Source organism: Biomphalaria glabrata, chromosome 9 (assembly GCF_947242115.1).
Source record: "Biomphalaria glabrata chromosome 9, xgBioGlab47.1, whole genome shotgun sequence".
Lineage (NCBI taxonomy): Eukaryota > Metazoa > Mollusca > Gastropoda > Planorbidae > Biomphalaria > Biomphalaria glabrata.
In genome coordinates this window covers 30,211,156-30,229,900 of record NC_074719.1, presented here as the reverse complement: position 1 = coordinate 30,229,900, position 18,745 = coordinate 30,211,156, and the positions used below count along the sequence as shown (strand labels likewise).

Sequence of the window (18,745 nt, the reverse complement as noted above, 5' to 3'; positions counted from 1 at the left end):
TTGGAATCTAAGGTGAGGCCTACAAATTTTGTAGTTTTCACGACAGGGATCTTTTTTTGTGTGTATAAATAGTTCAGGGTCTGGGTGGAGTCCCCTTAGATTACAAAAATGCATACTAACTGTTTTGGAGTCTGAAAATTTAAAACCATTATCGTTTGCCCAACCCTGAATTTTGTTTAAACATAACTGTAATTTTCTTTCTAAGGTGTTCATGTTTTTCTCATAAGTAAAAATGACAAAGTCATCAACATACAAAGAGCACTCTATGCCAGGGGACAGAGCATTTATGATGCTATTTATTTTAATGTTGAACAGGGTGATTTTTTAAATTTGATTTTTTGATTTGAGGCACATCGGCACAATTTAGGCCATGTCGTGCCTGCAGTCCCTTAAAGACTACTCTCTCTCTCTAAACAGCAAGGGCCAGATTCTATACAGTCATATCATTAAAATCAAGGTCTATTCACAGTTAAAATAGTAAAGGTAGTAAAAATTTAAATATTTGGTAAAAATCTAATGTAAATAGTGCATGTTCACAAATTCATAAATCAGATCTTCGTAGATAGCCCCAATTCCCGGATTAAGCCCAGTACCTTCCCAGGGTCGACATTATCAAACAGTGTTTTTAAATTAGTGGCTCTAAAATATTTCGCCCTGACATCCTGGTATCTGGGGCAATCAACGAGGATATGTTCCACGGTGAGGCGAGAGTCACAGTACTCACAAAGTGGGGGCTCCTCTCTCTTCAGTACAAAAGAGTGCGTGATGTACGTGTGGCCAATCCTAAGTCTGGACATGGTCGTGCTACCACGCCTTGTCAGACCCTTAGATGTGGGCCGCCACCTGACATCCGCCACAATCTGCCTGAGTTTACTGTGAGTCTCAGCCTCCCATCGGTTCTGCCACTCTCGATAGGTGGCAGAGGCAATACTTTGTCTCAGGTCCGAGTAGGGAATTTGGGTTCCTGACACCGCATGATTTAGGGCTCTCTTTGCTTCTCTTCTCTTTGCTACCAAAGTATCTGGGGCAATCAACGAGGAAATGTTCCACGGTGAGGCGAGAGTCACAGTACTCACAAAGTGGGGGCTGAGTACTCTTAGTATGTTTAATGACTTTTGGCATTTCTTCTTAAGTTCCTTAATGTGGGGGAGAAAATTTAATTTGGAATCTAAGGTGAGGCCTACAAATTTTGTAGTTTTCACGACAGGGATCTTCTTTTTGTGTATAAATAGTTCAGGGTCTGGGTGGAGTCCCCTTAGATTACAAAAATGCATACTAACTGTTTTGGAGTCTGAGAATTTGAAACCATTATAGTTTGCCCAACCCTGAATTTTGTTTAAACATAACTGTAATTTTCTTTCTAAGGTGTTCATGTTTTTCTCATAAGTAAAAATGACAAAGTCATCAACATACAAAGAGCACTCTATGCCAGGGGACAGCGCATTTATGATGCTATTTATTTTAATGTTGAACAGGGTGACTGACAGAATGCTGCCCTGGGGTACACCCATTTTTTGGTCATGAGTGTCAGAAGCGGAGTTGCCCACTCGAACCTGAAATTTTCGATCTTTCAGGAATTCCCCCACAAAACGGGGGAGGTGTCCCTTAAGCCCCATAAGCTCCAGGTCACGTAGAATGCCATGTTTCCAGGTTGTGTCATAGGCCTTTTCTATATCGAAGAATACAGCTACTAGATGTTCTCTTCTGAGTAATGCATTTCTAATATAAGCTTCCAGCCTTACCAGGTGGTCAGTTGTTGTCCGCCCCTGCCGGAATCCGCACTGGTAGTTGGAGATCACTTTATTCCTCTCCAGGTACCAGACCAGCCTACTGTTAATCATTCTTTCCATTGTTTTGCAGATGCAGCTTGTTAGTGCTATTGGTCGATAGTTAGCTGGGTCAGAGCCGTCTCTTCCCGGTTTAGGTATCGGTATAACTGTGGCTTTCCTCCAGCTGTTTGGGAAAGCGCCTGTTTGCCACACACGGTTATAGACCCCTAGCAGGACTGCCAATGAGGGTTCGGGAAGTTGCTTGAGGAATTGGTAATAGATTTCATCTTCTCCAGGCGCTGTGTCATGTGACTTGTCCAGCGATTCCCTCAGTTCCTCAAGCGAGAACGGTTTGTTGTAGTCTTCTCTGACCTGAAATCAATGGGGTGTCTTTCCTCCCTGGTTTTGACACTTTGGAACTCTGGCGTGTAGTGTGCAGTTGATGATTTTTCTGCTATTGAGGATGCAAGGCAGTCAGCTATTTCTCTGGGGGACGTGACAGTTCGTCCTTGGTTTTTCAAATGCCCTATTGCATTTGATTCTTTCCCTTTGATTCGCCGCCTTCCAAACCGCTCTAGCAGAAGTTTTGGCATCCAGACTGCCGACAAAACTTCTCCAGGAATTCCTTTTGGCTGACCATATGGTTTGTCTAGCCTTTGCTCTAGCTATCCTGAATAGCTTTAGGTTTTCCTGGGAAGGATTCGTTATAAATGCAGCCAGTCGTTTTTTCCTATCGCCAATAGCACTTTTGCAAGCTGTATCAAACCCTGGTTTGCTAGGCCGTTTTGGATTTGCAGAGGTTAGGGGTACAACTTTCCTGGCTATACTTAGTAGCTTGCTAGCAAAGGTATCAGCTGGGTTCTGTTCATCGAGGATATTTTCTGTGATATCCTCGGAGCATCTTTTTTGGAATTGTTCCCAATCGGCCTTATTCAGTTTCCACCGCTGAGGTCGTCCCAATGAAGGGAGATTGTTAGTAATGACGATTGGGAAGTGATCACTTCCCTGTAGATCATTGCTAACTGACCATTTAAAGTCGCCCAGAAGTCCGGGGACGCATATGGTGAGGTCAATGCATGTGAGTGATCCAGTTTCTGGGTTCAAGTAGGTCGGTGATGCATCATTAAGTATGCATAAATCATGTTGGAGGAAGATATCCTCCAGCATACGACCTCTTGTGTCGGTATTGTTGGATCCCCACATGGTGTTATGGGCATTGAAATCCCCAAGGATTAAATAAGGCCGGGGGAGTTGTTTCAATAGGTCCTCCATGTATGTTGGGTTTAATGGAGCGACTGGTGGTAGATACAGGCTGCAGCAAGTGATAACCTTGTGAAGGGTTATCCTAGCTGCTACGGCCTGTAATGTGGTCTGTAGTTCTACCCTCTCATGGGGGATGCTGTCCTTCACAAGGATACAGACTCCACCTGATGCTCTCTCTGCATCCTTAACATTCTTCCTTAAGCACTGTAGCTTCGGAAACTGATGCTATCTTTCAGAAATGTTTCCTGTAAGCAGACAGCTACAGGAGTCTCAGAGTCCATCAGTAGCTGCATTTCCTCATAATTGGCCTTGAGGCCTCTACAATTCCACTGTACAATTCTGGAATCCATGGCTTATTCTAGATGACCTACTTGGAGCTATTTGGCCTTGGGAGGCCCCGGAGGGGTTTCCCTTTATTCCAGTGACCTTGGTATTCTTATTCTAGGGTTTGGATGGAGAGGAGGACAACCCCCTTTTGGGGGAAGTCTTTCTCTCTGGAGAGGGGAGATCCCTCTGGTTAGAGCGGAGGTTATTTCCTCCTCTCTCACCTCGGGCATCCTCTCCGCTTTGATTTCTCCCCTTAGGGAGTTGGTCAACCTCTAATTCGGTAGAGGTTGGGGTGTCTGGCTGGGTTCTCTGAGGAGAACCTTTGTCAGACATGATCTCTCCGGGTTCTCCCAGAGTATTGGTTTTGACATGCTGCTCAGTCTCCATGCTGTCATCATCGAGCACAGAGAACCTGTTCTTTAGCATGACAACAGGGCTTTCTTGTTTCTTCAGAGGTGTGTTCTTTGGCGGTGTTTTCTTCTGATTTGGAGGAGGAGGAGGGGGTGGTGGGGTCAGTGTGTCCGTCTGTGTGGCTATGGATCTTCCTGGGCGTAGGTCTTTGTCAAGCCAAATTGGCCCTTGGGTAGGGCCAATACAGCCGATTTTGCCTGGCTGAAGGTGCATTCATTTCATGCCTTGTACTCCTGCACGGCAACCTCCTGTTTCCAAACAGGGCAGTCCTTGGAGTAGGCTGAGTGGCCAGCGTGACAGTTTGGGCATTTGAACTGGGCTGTGCAGCCCTTGTCCTCATGACCCTCTCCAGCACATCTGGCACACACAGTGTTCCTCTTGCAGACTGCCGCGCCGTGTCCATAACCCTGGCACTTGAAGCACCTCATGGGGTTGAGGTATGTAGGACCTCACTGGAACTCGTAGGTATCCTGCCTTCACATACTCTGGCAGTGTCCTAGTTCCGAATATGAGGATAATAGTGGGGGTTTTGACCTCCTCACCATCCTTGCGCCTGGTAATGGGCCGGGCATGGGTGACTCCTTCAATGCCCTCCACTATTTCCTTCTCGGAACATTCCAGTAGGTCCCTAGAGCTGATTACACCTCTGCTGGTGTTCAGACTCTTGTGTGGCATGACTTCCACTTGGAGTCTTCTGCATCTTAAAAGCCCATCAGAGTGTGTCTTGCCATCTACTTCTACAAGAAGTTCCATTGATTTGTGTAGCTTAGACACACTCTTGGGCTCTCCCACTACTGACTTGAGTCCCTTATAGATAAGGAAAGGGCTCAGCTTTGTCAGGCTTTTCCCTTCCTCTGTGCACCTGACCACCAAAAATGATGGCCAGGTAGTGCAGCTTTTTTGTGGCCTCCTCCTTTTTTGCCTCAATTTGGCGTCTTTTGCCCAGACTTAAATCTGGGGCAAGTAGTTTATTGAGTTTTTTTTATCCATATATATTTTCTTGTTTGTTCGGCACCTGTGCTCCCCACCCGCCATCGAGTCCAACAAGGAATCAGGCCATTCGGATGTCCAGAATGAGCCCGCCAGGGCTACACAGGTGCTATACTCAGTCAGCTGCTGCATCGGGCATGTGCCCGATACAGCAACTCCCTGATTGACCCTCCGACCACCGCCCTGCAGCATAGGTCAACGACCTATGCTGGTAGCTCGGCATGACCAGCCGTTTGACCCAAAGCGGGCCATCTGGGCCTCAGGTCTAGGGGAACTTGGAGCCAAAGTATTGTGTTGTGGTGGTTTATCCTCAGATAGCCACCACTCAAACTTCAGGATCTCTTTATCCCCCCTTACCCGTCGCAGTCCACGGCAAACGGACTGGTCTAGGACGTAGTGAGATTTTAAAGATAAGGAGACAGTGTGATGATCAATGAAGGCAGACTTAGGAAAAGAGGAGGCAGACACAATGATAGAAAAGAAGTAGGGCACTTTTGAGCTCCAAAAGTGCTAAGGAAAGAGAAGCGCAGTTTAACGTCATGTCTCGGGACGGTGCAATGGTGGTGAAATTTGTATTAGAAATGTCTAATAAAATGGCATCTATCTGCTCATTATTATCTAAGCCTTTTAAAAAATCATCTATTAGATGTATTAATTTATTCATGATCTATATTTCTTAAAGCATGTTGGTATGGAGTTAGGAAATTATGTTTAAGTGGTCTATTAATGTTACTACTTTTATGTGTTCTAGTTCTACATGTGATGCTGGTGAGTGATACTGCTCTGTAGTTTCCTGGTTCAGATTTATCTTTTTTTAAAAATAGGAGAGTAACATTAGCTTCTTTCCAGTCCCTCATTACTCTGTATTTAGAGTCTAGATAATATTATAACTTCATATCGCTTACTAACACTTTGAATTATAAAAAATTTATTATCAGTTTTTAAATTGTTTTCTAAATCTAATTGTTAACGTTGACCTATTTACAATAGATAAATAGCCTTTGCTTTTTATATCAAGAACGATGAAGATGTTGGGAAGTGTAGCAGAGGGGCATAAACCACTTGTATACTTGTCAAAAGGGTTCAAGTTCCAATCCTGACAAGCTGAGTTTTGTTTGTTGAGCGCATGGCAGTATGGAAATCTTCTCCCAGATACCTCCTCCTACACAGGTCCACAAAAGAGATTGGATCACAGCCACTGAGCATGCATATAGCTTATAAGATACCTAATAAAACATGAATCAATAAAAAATTATTAACCAACTTGCTAATTAATTATTGGTTGTTATATTTAATTGATGTAAAAAAAGAGACATAAATGCTACTTATTGAGATATGTGCTTGTATATGTGGGGTTTTTCCCCTTTAACATTTTTTGCAGGTTTTTTTCTTCCACTTCTCTGATCAAGTTGAAATTTTAGAAAATTATTCATAGTTGATGAAATCAAATCAATCTAAAAAATCAATCAAAAACTTTACAAATTTATTAATCAATTTGTTAATTAATTAATTTTTTTTGTTTTATATAGAAAAAGGGAGTTAAGACATTTTAAGACATTTTTGCAGTTTTTGTGATCTTGGGGTTCTTTCCTTTAGATAAGCATTGATTTTTTTTTAAGATTTTTAAAAATATTTCTTTGCTGTTTCTTCATCTAGGTAAATTTAAAACATGGTATAACTTCGAAAATTTCAAGTTCTACTAGAGATACTTGTACAAGCTGTGCAGGAACAATGATCTTAGAGTTTGCAGCACTTTCCAGATTAACAGGCATTGGAATTTATGAAGTAAGTATCAGTATTATTCTTAACTCATTGAAGAAAATATTGACCAGTTGTGCTTTAAAGCTCTGCTGTTATTCAATATCAAACCTAAAGTAGTGATGGGATAACTATAACTACTAAATTAAGATGATGCAAGAACCAATAGCCTGTATAACAAGAAATCAGAAAGATAAGATGGGCTGGATTGGGCAGACTTTGCACCAACCCAACTAGCATCACATCACAAGGCAGGTATTAAAGTGGAACCCACAAGGCAAGAGAAAGAGACAGCGTTATAGAAGTACCTGATGATGGGAACTAGAGGCATACGCTATAAAGTTTGGTTACACTTGAAACAAGATGGAAAGAATGGCCCAGGACAGGGGACTATGGAGATCTATTGTTAGCACTGGGGGATCCAGGGAGGGGGTGGTAGGGGCGTTCCCCCCACACTCGGCCTCCCCCAAAGGGCATTTCGATTATTGCAGAGTTCAGATACGGTCAAGTAGAGTTCGGACATTCCAGGCGCTGAGTGTGAGTTCATGTGTTTTGATTTGTTTTTTCTTGAGGTTTGTGATTAATTTGTTTCTCACGCATTAGTGGGATCCCCGTCAGTCGCGGGAGACTGATCAGGGTCATGGGGGACAGGCAATGTTTAGGGCACCTTTACTAGCCCCTTCCTCATGCTTAGGAGGTAAGAAGTTCCTTTCTTAAAAGGGCTGCTTAGATGCTCAGACGGCTGCTGAGTTCCAGTGCTGTCCTAGTCACTGGCAAGCGACCACATGGTCTGGGCTGCCTATGTGTAGGTTAGTAGCTATGGCTGCCAGTGTATCCACACCTGCCACTTGCCTATCGCCGCAGGGCTTTTTGATTGATGAACATGGGAGATGAGAATGTGGCTTGCGCGATGAAAATTTATTAAAGTGAGGGAGATTCGCGCTGCATCCAGTGGCAGAACAGCAGACAACTGGAGCTAGTTTGGGGTGCAGTGGATGACCAGTGTGCTCTACATGCCCCACAATGCTCCAAAACGTTCCACGGCGTTTGCTAGGTGACGCCTGATGACCCTGGTAGTTCAATTTGACTTGAGCGCCATGCAGCCGCAACTAGACTTCACATGCTGGCGGTGGACAGAGACCATAGTTTCACCAGATACTAGCTCTGGTTAACCCTCACCTGGTTTGGCCAGCCAGTCAAGACGGTTTGCCGGGGTGTGGCCGTTGTCGCATGCAGACGACTGTTACACCCTAGTTAAAACCTAGTTGAGTGGTAGACAAAATGGCGGCTCTAGAAGTAATAAAACTTTATCGGACAGGGAGCCATTAGGCTTACTTATAAAAGGAGAAATATGTATGGTTCATTGACAAGTCATTGTTTTTTTTTTTACATTTGTCTACGCTTTTGCATAACATTGGTGAAAGTTTTTTAAATATTTTTTTTATATTTTGAATATCTTTAAAATCAGACACAGCAGAAATAAATACCTTTCACTGTTAATATTAATAGCAGGAGATGTAGAGTCAAATCCAGAGCCTAGATCTAAAGATAGATGCAACATCTGCAAAAAAGTATGCACCATGAAACAGAAAGCCATTCAATGTGACACCTGCTATGAATGGTACATGCATCATGTCTCCATATGAATACACCTGTGTATTATGCCTTAGGCAACAAAGATGCATCATGGCACTGTGTACCGTGTGGGTTACCTCAGTTTACATCAGGACTGTTTGATTCCTTTGATGCAGACACTTCTAACCCATACAACATCCTAAACACCATCCCAAACCAAACTCACCAACCACTAGCCAGATCCACTCCTGTTAAACCTAAATCTACTAAAATTAATACAACAGCCTCACTAAACAAACCTACTAAAGAAGTAATACCAAAATACCTTAAAACCTTAGTAATAAATTTTCAAAGCATTAGGAACAAAACAGCAGACTTAGAAATTCTATTAGAATGTGAGAAACCAGACATAATTGCAGGAACAGAAACTTGGCTACATCCTGAAATTTATAATGCAGAAATTTTCAATAGTAATTATGAAATTTTTAGAAAAGATAGGGCTGATAATCATGGAGGAGTTCTTTTAGCAATAAAAAACACTCTTATAGCAGAAGAAATTACCTTACCTAACTCAAAAAATATAGAATCAACATTTTGTAAAATTAATACCACCTCAACATCCCTAATAATAGGCAGCATTTACAGACCACCAAATTCTAGTTTAGAATACATGCAGGAACTATGTAATCAGATTACTACACTTAAAGAGACAAATAAAAATGCAGTTTTTTGGATTATGGGTGATTTCAACCTACCTGATATAAATTGGAAAACACTAACCATAGATAAACACCAAAACCTTAAGGACATAAATGAGCTTTTCATAGAAACTTTACACAACCTAAGTTTAGATCAAATCATTAAAAAGCCAACTAGATTAAACAACACATTAGATCTCTTCTTAACCAACAGACCTGGATTAGTAGTTGATTATGATATTATCCCTGGTCTATCAGACCATGAGATCATAAAAATACACAGTCAGATAAAAGCAGTAGCCAATACAAAACCCAAAAGAAAAATCTTACTCTGGAATAAATGTAACCTAACACAACTACACCAAGCTGCATTAAACTTTCAACAAACATTATTATTAGAAAAAGACATTAACCAACCAGTCGATGACCTCTGGAATTTCATTAAAAACCATCTTAGAAGCATTATAGAAAATCACATACCAACTAAATACACATCAAACAAAATAAATAAATGCTGGTTTAATAATAGACTAAAGAAGCTTTGTAAACAGAAGGAAAACCTATATAGAAAATTTAAAGAAACTAATGCAGAAAGAGTTTACAAAAAGTATATAAAAATTAAACACTTAACCCAAAAAGTAAGCAGACAGCTGCAGAGTGAATACATAAACAATGTAATATCTAAAGATAACAACAAAAACCTCTGGTCATACATTAAGTCTAAGAAAATGGAAACAACAGGCATAGCGCCATTAAAAGATGAACATAACATAATACATAATGATAATGAAACTAAAGCAAACATCCTAAACAAATACTTTGCATCAGCATTCTCAGCCCAGGAGACAAAGACATATTACTGAATTTGAACCAAGTAGACAATATAGAAGATATAGTAGTACAAGAAAATGGAATTCAAAAACTATTAGCCAACACCAAACCAAATAAAGCGTCTGGACCTGATGGTATTCCAGCTAGATTACTCAAAGAACTAAGCAATGAGCTAGCCCCAGTGTTCAAAATACTCTTTCAGGCTTCACTTAACCAGGGCAGTGTACCAAAGGACTGGAAAGAAGCTAATGTCACCCCCCTATTTAAAAAAGGAGAAAAATCTGACCCAGGAAACTACAGACCAGTATCACTTACCAGCATCACATGTAAAATCCTAGAACACATAATATGTAGCAACATCATAAACCACTTAGACAAACATAATGTCCTCACACCATACCAACATGGCTTTAGGAAATATAGATCATGTGAAACACAACTAATAGGACTAATTGATGATTTTTCAAAAGGTTTGGATAATAGTGAACAAATAGATGCTATCTTACTAGATTTTTCTAAGGCTTTTGACAAAGTTCACCACCATAGTTTGCTAAAAAAATTAAAATATTTCGGCATTAATGGTCCACTGCATCAGTGGATTAAAGATTTTCTGATAGGGAGAGAACAAACTGTAATAATAAATGGCTCTAAATCAACACCGATAACAGTAAACTCAGGTGTACCTCAAGGAACAGTCTTGGGTCCACTACTATTTTTAATTTACATAAATGATTTACCAAATTGCATTACTTCAGGAACAAAAGTCAGATTATTTGCAGACGATTGCATAATATATAGAACAATAAAAACAACACAAGACACAGATATTTTACAAAGAGAATTAGATGAATTACAGAAATGGGAATCAAATTGGAGCATGTCTTTCCACCCAGAAAAATGTCAGTTGTTAAGAGTAACAAAAAAACTAAAACAAATTAATTCCACTTATCTTATTCATGGCAAACCAGTAACACAGACTAAAAACGCAAAATACCTAGGTGTTATAATAAATGAAAAACTATCATGGAATCCACATATTGATGAAACTACAAAAAAATCAAACAAAGCATTAGGATTTATTAAAAGAAATTTCTATAAATCAAATAAGAACATAAAACTAAAATGTTATTTAACCTTGGTTAGGCCAATAATAGAATATGCATCCTCCGTTTGGGACCCCTCAACTCAAGAAAACATTAAGAAACTGGAACAGACATAAAATAGAGCAGTGAGATTCATAACAAACGAATATTCACATTTGACTAGAGTAACACCTTTAGTAAAATCACTAAATTTAGAAAGCCTTCAGGACAGAAGGCTCAAAAGTAAAGTAGCAATCATACATAAAACACTGAACCATATTCTTCAAATACAAAAACAAAAGTTAATAAAATACTCTGAAAGACACAAAGATAAAGGCACACTCCTCGTCCCATATGCTAGGACAAATTTGTACAAATACTCCTTCTTCCCTAGTGCTATTAGAGCATGGAATGGGTTGCCTGAGCTAGCCAGGAAAACCAGTGACTTGGCAGAATTTAAGTCATTGGTTAATATGCATGACTAAATGCATGACGCGTAGGACGTAATCATCTTCTTTTTTGAAGTAACGTCTGTATTATATAAGATAAGATAAGAAGATAAAATATTTTTAAAATTTATTTATATTTATTTATTTACATTTTTTTTTTACCAAACTTAACATATAACATATAGGGCATTTCCACTATAAAGTAAACAATGCACAAAGAATTAACAAAAAAAAAAAAGAAACCCAGATTAGACCAGATCTCTTTGGAAATAATAGCTTTAAAAGTTTTAACGTAAACAAATTAAACACCCGACTAGAATATATAATATTAACAATATGTTTCTATCCAGTGAACGATTTGTCTGTAAACAATTTGTCTGTGAACGAATTGTCAGTGAATGATTTGTCGTGTGAAGGATTTGTCATGAACAAGTTGTCAGTGAAAAAGTTGTCTGTGAGCAGGTTGTCGGTGAGCAATATGTCAGGTGAACGAATAGTCGCATGAACGGATAGTCGTGTGAACGAATTGTCGCGTGAACGAAAAGTCGAGAACAGTTTGTCGGTGAATGAAATGTCAGTGAACCCAGTGCTGTTGTGTCCCCAGTGATTACATATGCCCAACCTGTCGGTGAGCGATATGTCGGGTGAACAAATAGTTGCATGAACGGATAGTCGTGTGAACGAATTGTCGGGTGAACGAAATGTCTGGTGAACAAATTGTCACGTGAACGAAAAGTCGTGAATGGTTTGTCGGTGAATGAAATGTCAGTGAACGAATTGTTGTGTCCCCAGTGATTACATATGCCCAACCTGTGAATGCAGCTGTGTATCAAGGATTGGCCTCTTTAGACACAAAAGAAGTTGCAAAGGGAAAAGATAGTCTCTTGAGACGTAAAATGCCACAAATACATTTTAGATTCTAGATTTAGAATTTCTAGATATAGTTAGATCTAGTCTAGAATTAGGCTATATAATATAGACTAGATAAAGATCTGTGTTATCACACAAACTCTCTTTGTAATCTTGTTTTTCTTTTGCCTTTTTCTTTTCACACCATATTGTTATAAACCTGGTGGTGGCACAGATGGGGGTGGTGGTGTGTGTGTAGTCAGCCGACGCAAATCACCCCAGGCCAGCGCTAGACGAGCGGTCAACTGTGGCGAGTTACGATGGTCAGCCGAGTCGAGTGTCAACAGGACGGTTCAGGAAGGATCGGCATCGTGAACAGAGCTCAGGAGCGTCATGAGAGTTGTAGTCATCTGACCACCTAGAAACGTCGAGCGGCGTTCTGTCCGGTTCGAGAAGGCCAGTAGGGACCCTATATACGAGCGGAGGTGACGCAGTCAAGACGGTTCAGAGCCCGGTTCACTACAGTCCGGTCGACTACAGCACAGTTCAGCGGCGTGGTTCTGCATGGAGCATTACGAAGGTTCAGTGCGGAGTACTGTCAAGTACAGTTGAGACGACTGGCGTCTTGATCTTGGTCTGCGATCGAGTCCGACACAACGAGCCTAGTCTGTGAAGTCAGTCCTGAACTGTTGAACCCAGTGCTCGGAACGAGACAGAGAGGCCAGTGCATGAGTTGATACGGCGGTACTGTGTTATCGAAGAGATATTTGTACAGTCTTGTGTTACGTGCTGCCAATAGTACAGTATTGGCTGTTATTTATTCAACCATTAAAGTGTTACATTACTTTGGAGCCCTGAGTTGTCAAGTTCTTTAAGTTGGTGTTGTATGGTGCAGTTTGCAGAGAGCCTGGATAGTGAGATTCGTAACATTCGTTAATTTAGACTGTTTATTTTGAGTTGTCTATTGGTGATTTTTTGTAGCAAGAGTTTTGTTTGATTCTTCCATAATGATTTAATTGCATTGTGGACTTGGAATACCAGAATAAAATAATAGATATAGAAAATCTAATTTTAGACTTTACTAGTAAAAATGTATTGACTATATGTCACTAAAGATTTGAAATGTGCCTCCTTTCATCAGACTAGTGTTAGGCGCTTCCATACTGTGTCTAATGCAGATGTCAAACGGAGGTAACACTCAAATAATGAAATCAACACCAGTACAGGTGAAAGACCAACAATATAAGTTAGTTGACGCTGATAGGGAATTTGAATAAGAAGTTAAATAATAACTAAGGGAACGTCGAATGTCATCAAGCTAAATCTTTGCGTCCATAAAAACTGCCTCTCTCCAAAGCCTTCAGAAGTATTCTGTTTACATTTCGCTATTCTTCCTCAAATCCTGATCTAGTCTTTACTAGTCGCGTCATTGTCTTTAAGTCAAAACTTCCCCTATATATGAAAGAAATGACTAATCCCTAATTGTGCCATAACTCCAGATATTAATGTGTTGTGCTGTATTTTGAAGTTCTTCAGTTGGTATGATAATTCTAGAGGATTCTTTGTTGTTGCATGAATACAAAATAGCTCCATTATGAATATAGCAAAGATTTGAGATTTAAATCATTATCATCTATCCCATCATAAGGTTGCTGTGATAGTTTGTGTAATTAAATCCTTCCACTTTTCCTGATCAGCAGCTGTTCTTGGCTGCATATCAAGAGAGAGGCCGGTTCATTCTATATGTAGTAAGCCAGCTTTTCTTTGGACGACCTTTTCTTCCTTCTCCCTTAATTGCATCTGGAAGGATAATTTTTAATTAAACAATGATAATTATATTTTTTAATCATGATTGAAATTAAACAATCAAAACCTGACATTATCCTTGCTATGAGGTCATAGAATTTTCTAAGCTTGTTCTAGACATAGTTGAAGTTTATATTGTAAACAAGCTCAAGGCTTGGAACTTATGTTGTTTTAAATTGATACAAAAACAAATATATTTTTTATTTCCTTTTAGGAAAAGAGTCGTAAAGCTATGGATTATTTATGGTCCCAAAGACATCGAAGTAATAATCTCATGGGAATGGTTATCAATATACATAATGGTGACTGGGTTCGTCGTGGTAATTATTCTTTGTTCATTTTATATGTGTATTTAAGAAAATTCTTTCGCCATTAAATACTGGTATGATATATTTTACCCTGTTTTATTCTAAATAGAAAGTGGTGTTGGAGCAGGCATTGATTCCTATTATGAATATGTTCTAAAGACATATGTTTTGCTTGGAGATGACACTTATCTTAATAGATTCAACAAAGTAAGTCTTTTTATTCTATTACTTGCCATTACCCTTATTTATTTATTTTTTTAAATTTGAATATTCTTTTCTTAGGTACATATGTGTTTTGTTATATAGAAATAAAAAACATTTTTCTTTTCTTCAAACTGACCAGTAGCTCATTAATAAGTCATCTTTCTCTTCAACTCTCGCCTAGTTAGACTAAAATAATGTCTTACTAACACAAGAGAGTTGATGAGGGTTCCTAGACATTGGTGCACCGAATTTTTATAGCATTTCATTTAAATAATTTTTATCAGGATAAAGCTGCTTTCTTTTATGCATCTTGTCTGTCTGTCCATCACCTTAAGATCAGAAAAAAAGACTAATTCTATTGAACATTGCAAAACATCACAATAATTTATATATATATATATGTATATAGCAATATATAATATATATCCTGGAATAATCTGATACCATTAAAGGGAAACTCCGATAGTTTTTCAAATTTTAGTTATTGACATATTTAAATTCTGCGTAAAAAGTTGTAATAGTAAACATTATATCATTTTTTATTTAAATGCTCGGAAAATTTTATATTTAATAAATTAGACAGAAAATTCTCCACGCCCTCCAAAAAACGGGGTTCTACGAAATGTTTTTAGTTTTTAAAAACGTGACGTCACAAGGGTGCTGGCTAAATATAGATCTAGACCTATATAACCGATAAACTCTCTAGTCTAGATCTAGACCTATCGGATCACATTTATTGTTACGCTTCACAGCTAGATCTAGTCTCCACGTTGATTTATAATCGGTCATTGTTTATAAATAATATTCTAGATATAAACCTCTATTTCTACTTGAAGAAAATTAAATATTGTTCTTCAGCTTGTTGCAGTAGTTCCAATCACAAAGATAAAATCAGCAAGTATGCTGATACAGAAATTAGTGTCTCTTTTCATTTGTTTCCAAGATATGAAGTTTTAAAGGGAAAATGGGGAAAATTTATTCGCCTGAAGAGCAAATATTTTACAAAGGCATTAGCTAATTCCTGTTTATGCTCAAACCATTTTGAGAGAAGCTGTTTCAGCAACTTCATTGCTGTGGAAATGGGATTTGAAAAAAAATTGAAGTTAATACCAGGTGCAGTACCAACAATACATTGGATTTCCAGGCCAAAGAATTCAATTAATGATACTACTGAGACATTTTAAACAACTGAAGTTCATAAATATAAATGAATCAGAATTTGTGAGCTAGAAATTTACTACGAATACTTGATCTACTATTAAATTTCTTATTTTATAAGTAGATCTATCGTCTACGAAACTCAACTCCAACTTTTTAACTTTTGACCGTGGGGGTGTGTCTCGCCGGCTTAGCCAGCGTCAAGCTCTCTCATCACTTTTTCCATGTCAACCAATGTTAGGTCAAAACGGCACAAAAAAAATCATAATTTTCTTACGGTCAAACATACAGTCATAATTTATACACCATTAGAAATTTCTTTTAAAGTATTTTAATGATGTACTAACGAAAATTTTTTTTATCAAAATTTTTTTTTTTTCGCCCCCCTATCTATAGGATTTGAGTGCACACTCGTGACGTCACACAGAAATTCAGTGAAAATCTGACTGTTTTGGATGCGCAGAAAAATTATGTCTCAAAAACATTAATTACTAAGTTATTCTTGCAAATAAAAAAAAAAAAAGAATAATATATTCATTATCTATAAATCAAAACACATATCAAAAATTGTCAAAACCATCGGAGTTTCCCTTTAAGTAAATTTTTGGGATGGTCTAGCATAAAAATTAATTGTACCATGACCTTGTGGAGAGATTTTTAATACCATACTTTGGTGTTAGGAATTTGTTTTCTGTAAAAATTCAGAATACAATATTAACGATAATTAGCATACATAAAAGAATTGCTGGCTTAAGAGTATAGGATTAGGGACCCAAAACCGATTTTTCTAAATGGTCCTGTGCTTTTTTATTTATTTATTTGGATAGAACTCGCGATTCTAAGACTGAGGATACCAAATTTATGCCTATAGCTCAAATATTTTTAAAAAGTTACACATTTTTAAAAACTCTGATTTTTTGATCTTCCATTCCATACCCGTGTTTTTGAAGGACATTTAAGGAGAAATTATACGACTCCTGGAGAAGAAACTTACTAAAATCATGCATGTACACACAGAGAACATGCTTAATTTTTTTCAAACTTGTCAAAAAATGTTTTGAATTTTTTTTTAATTGTACCGAATGTTGCATTTTATCATTTTTAGCATATTTCAAACAGGGAGGTAAAAACACAAAAAATATGCATTTTCAAAAATTCGTAACACAAAAACTATATATGCTACATGCATGTAATATATGTCAAAATGCGGGGGATTTATAGATCTACAAGAATAAATTACTATAACTAATTTTTTTTTTCAATATTTTGCTGTACATATAAAATAACATGCAATTGTTTATAAAAACTCTAAAGTAAGTTAAACTTTAATGAGCTAAAAATATGGCAAGAATATAGCAATAACTATAAACACTACACCATATTTTAGATAATTTACACCTCTTCCATTATAATAATGAATGACATACATTTATTTATAGAGACTTCTGTAAGTGTATTGCAAACTTATAGTAGTAAAAAAAGGCATACAATCCATAGATTTGTAGACATAATGATCTACAAAGCCATTTAACTTAATGCTATTGTATTATTTCTTTTGAATCTATAAGCTGATTTGATAAACTGAAAATCAGAAATCTCTTTTTGTGTAGAAAAACAAGGCTTTTTTTTTATCTCTGCAAACTGAATGACCAGTAAGTAATTTCTTTTAAATAAAGCTCAACTCTTTAAACACTCTTTTTTGGACACATTTACTGTCTAAACAAAGAAGTCTGTATGAAAATATAAAAGATAAACTGTAATTCCTCAGGCTACTGAATTATACCATAGAAACATCACTCACATATATCTTTCATCAATTACTTTATCTTTGGATGTTCTATCAACATTGAAAGTAGCAAATTTACACTGATATAGGGTTGCATGAACTTGAAATATAGCATGAAGTTTGTCTAAAATTCATAAATTATTAACCAAAAGTAGCTCCTTCAAAGTATATTTAAATAAATTAAATATAAAAATATGAATACACTCCAAAGTTGTTATGCTATTCCCTTTTAATTCTATACCAAATAAAAATTTCCTGATCACAAATAACAAAGCTATTTGAAGCTTAATCATAATATATCTACAAAATCACCAAAGATTAAATAATAATACATTTTAATTCTTAATTCTATATAACATAAAGTAAAGTTTTAAAAATTAAACATTAATTTAATTTAATGAGGTCAAATCATCGATGGTATCGTTGATTATGAGTGTTGCAGTTAACTATTTTGTATATATAAAAAAAAATAATGTAGATCTAGAGTTAAAATACCAGATCTACTCTAGATTTTGATAGAACCACTAGATGCTGAGTTTTGTTGATATTAGCAAGGAATAAAGCCAATATGTGATGACATTCTATACATTTATTACACTTATAATTATTAATTAAACCCATTGAAACATTAGTTTTTTATAAACTGTAAATCTTCCTCTTTAATTTGTATCAATCACTTTTACATAATATGTTTTTTGAAAAATTGGGTTTACTTTCAAAGACATGACCCCTTAGAAACAAAAAATACTTACAGATTTGTCACACATTAACATTTCATTAACGTAGCGATATCAATTATTTTAAAAAATTTAGAATAATAGAAAATGAAAAAAACAAAACATATCTAATTTTCAACATCTTATTGACCCATCTTATACATTTTTCTTACAGATTATACGTTATAAATTTAATTAAAAGCATTTTTCTATAATGACTCATGTGTTGCTAAGGAGCATTTTCGCTCATTCTTCCACTCTGCGCACACAGGCGAAATCGCTATGGATAGCATGTCAGCGCTTGTTTTTAAAATAAAATTTACAGACTCTTAAAGAAAAATGGACTAGCTTTTCAATTAACTAAACAAGTACATGTTTTTATCGAAAATCTATCCTAATTTTTTTTTTAAAGTTTATTTATAAAAAAACAATGTTAATCAATTAGTTATCGGTACCATTGTAAAGCTCATTCATTTTTCTATAAATTACACATGTTTAACAAAAATATACATTTGTTGGCATGCGCCCCATTTTATGAAGAAACATACATGGTATAAAACGACCACAGCCGCTAGCACGATTATTCTGTGCGGTGATGTTACGCATAAAAAATTATTACTCTTATTTTGTAACCATAGGGGAAAACGTTATATATATTATTAAATGGCTTAAAATAACCTTTCTAACGGTACCATTTCTACTGTAATCGAATGTTTATACTTTTGTAGGGTGAAAAACGCCTAAAACTTTTAAAATTTTACACAA

At 37.0% G+C, this 18,745-nt stretch overlaps 1 protein-coding gene across 7 annotated transcripts in view; it reads left to right on the top strand.

The window, feature by feature from the left end:
* LOC106080124 (ER degradation-enhancing alpha-mannosidase-like protein 3) overlaps positions 1-18,745 on the top strand; it is a 98,634-nt gene that overhangs the window by 55,234 nt on the left and 24,655 nt on the right. For all 7 annotated transcript variants that reach the window (XM_056041641.1, XM_056041639.1, XM_056041642.1 and 4 more), the window contains 3 exons: positions 6,417-6,545; positions 14,023-14,128; positions 14,226-14,323. In XM_056041641.1, coding sequence (XP_055897616.1) covers positions 6,417-6,545; positions 14,023-14,128; positions 14,226-14,323 — 333 coding nt within the window. The remainder of the gene's footprint in view (positions 1-6,416; positions 6,546-14,022; positions 14,129-14,225; positions 14,324-18,745) is intronic.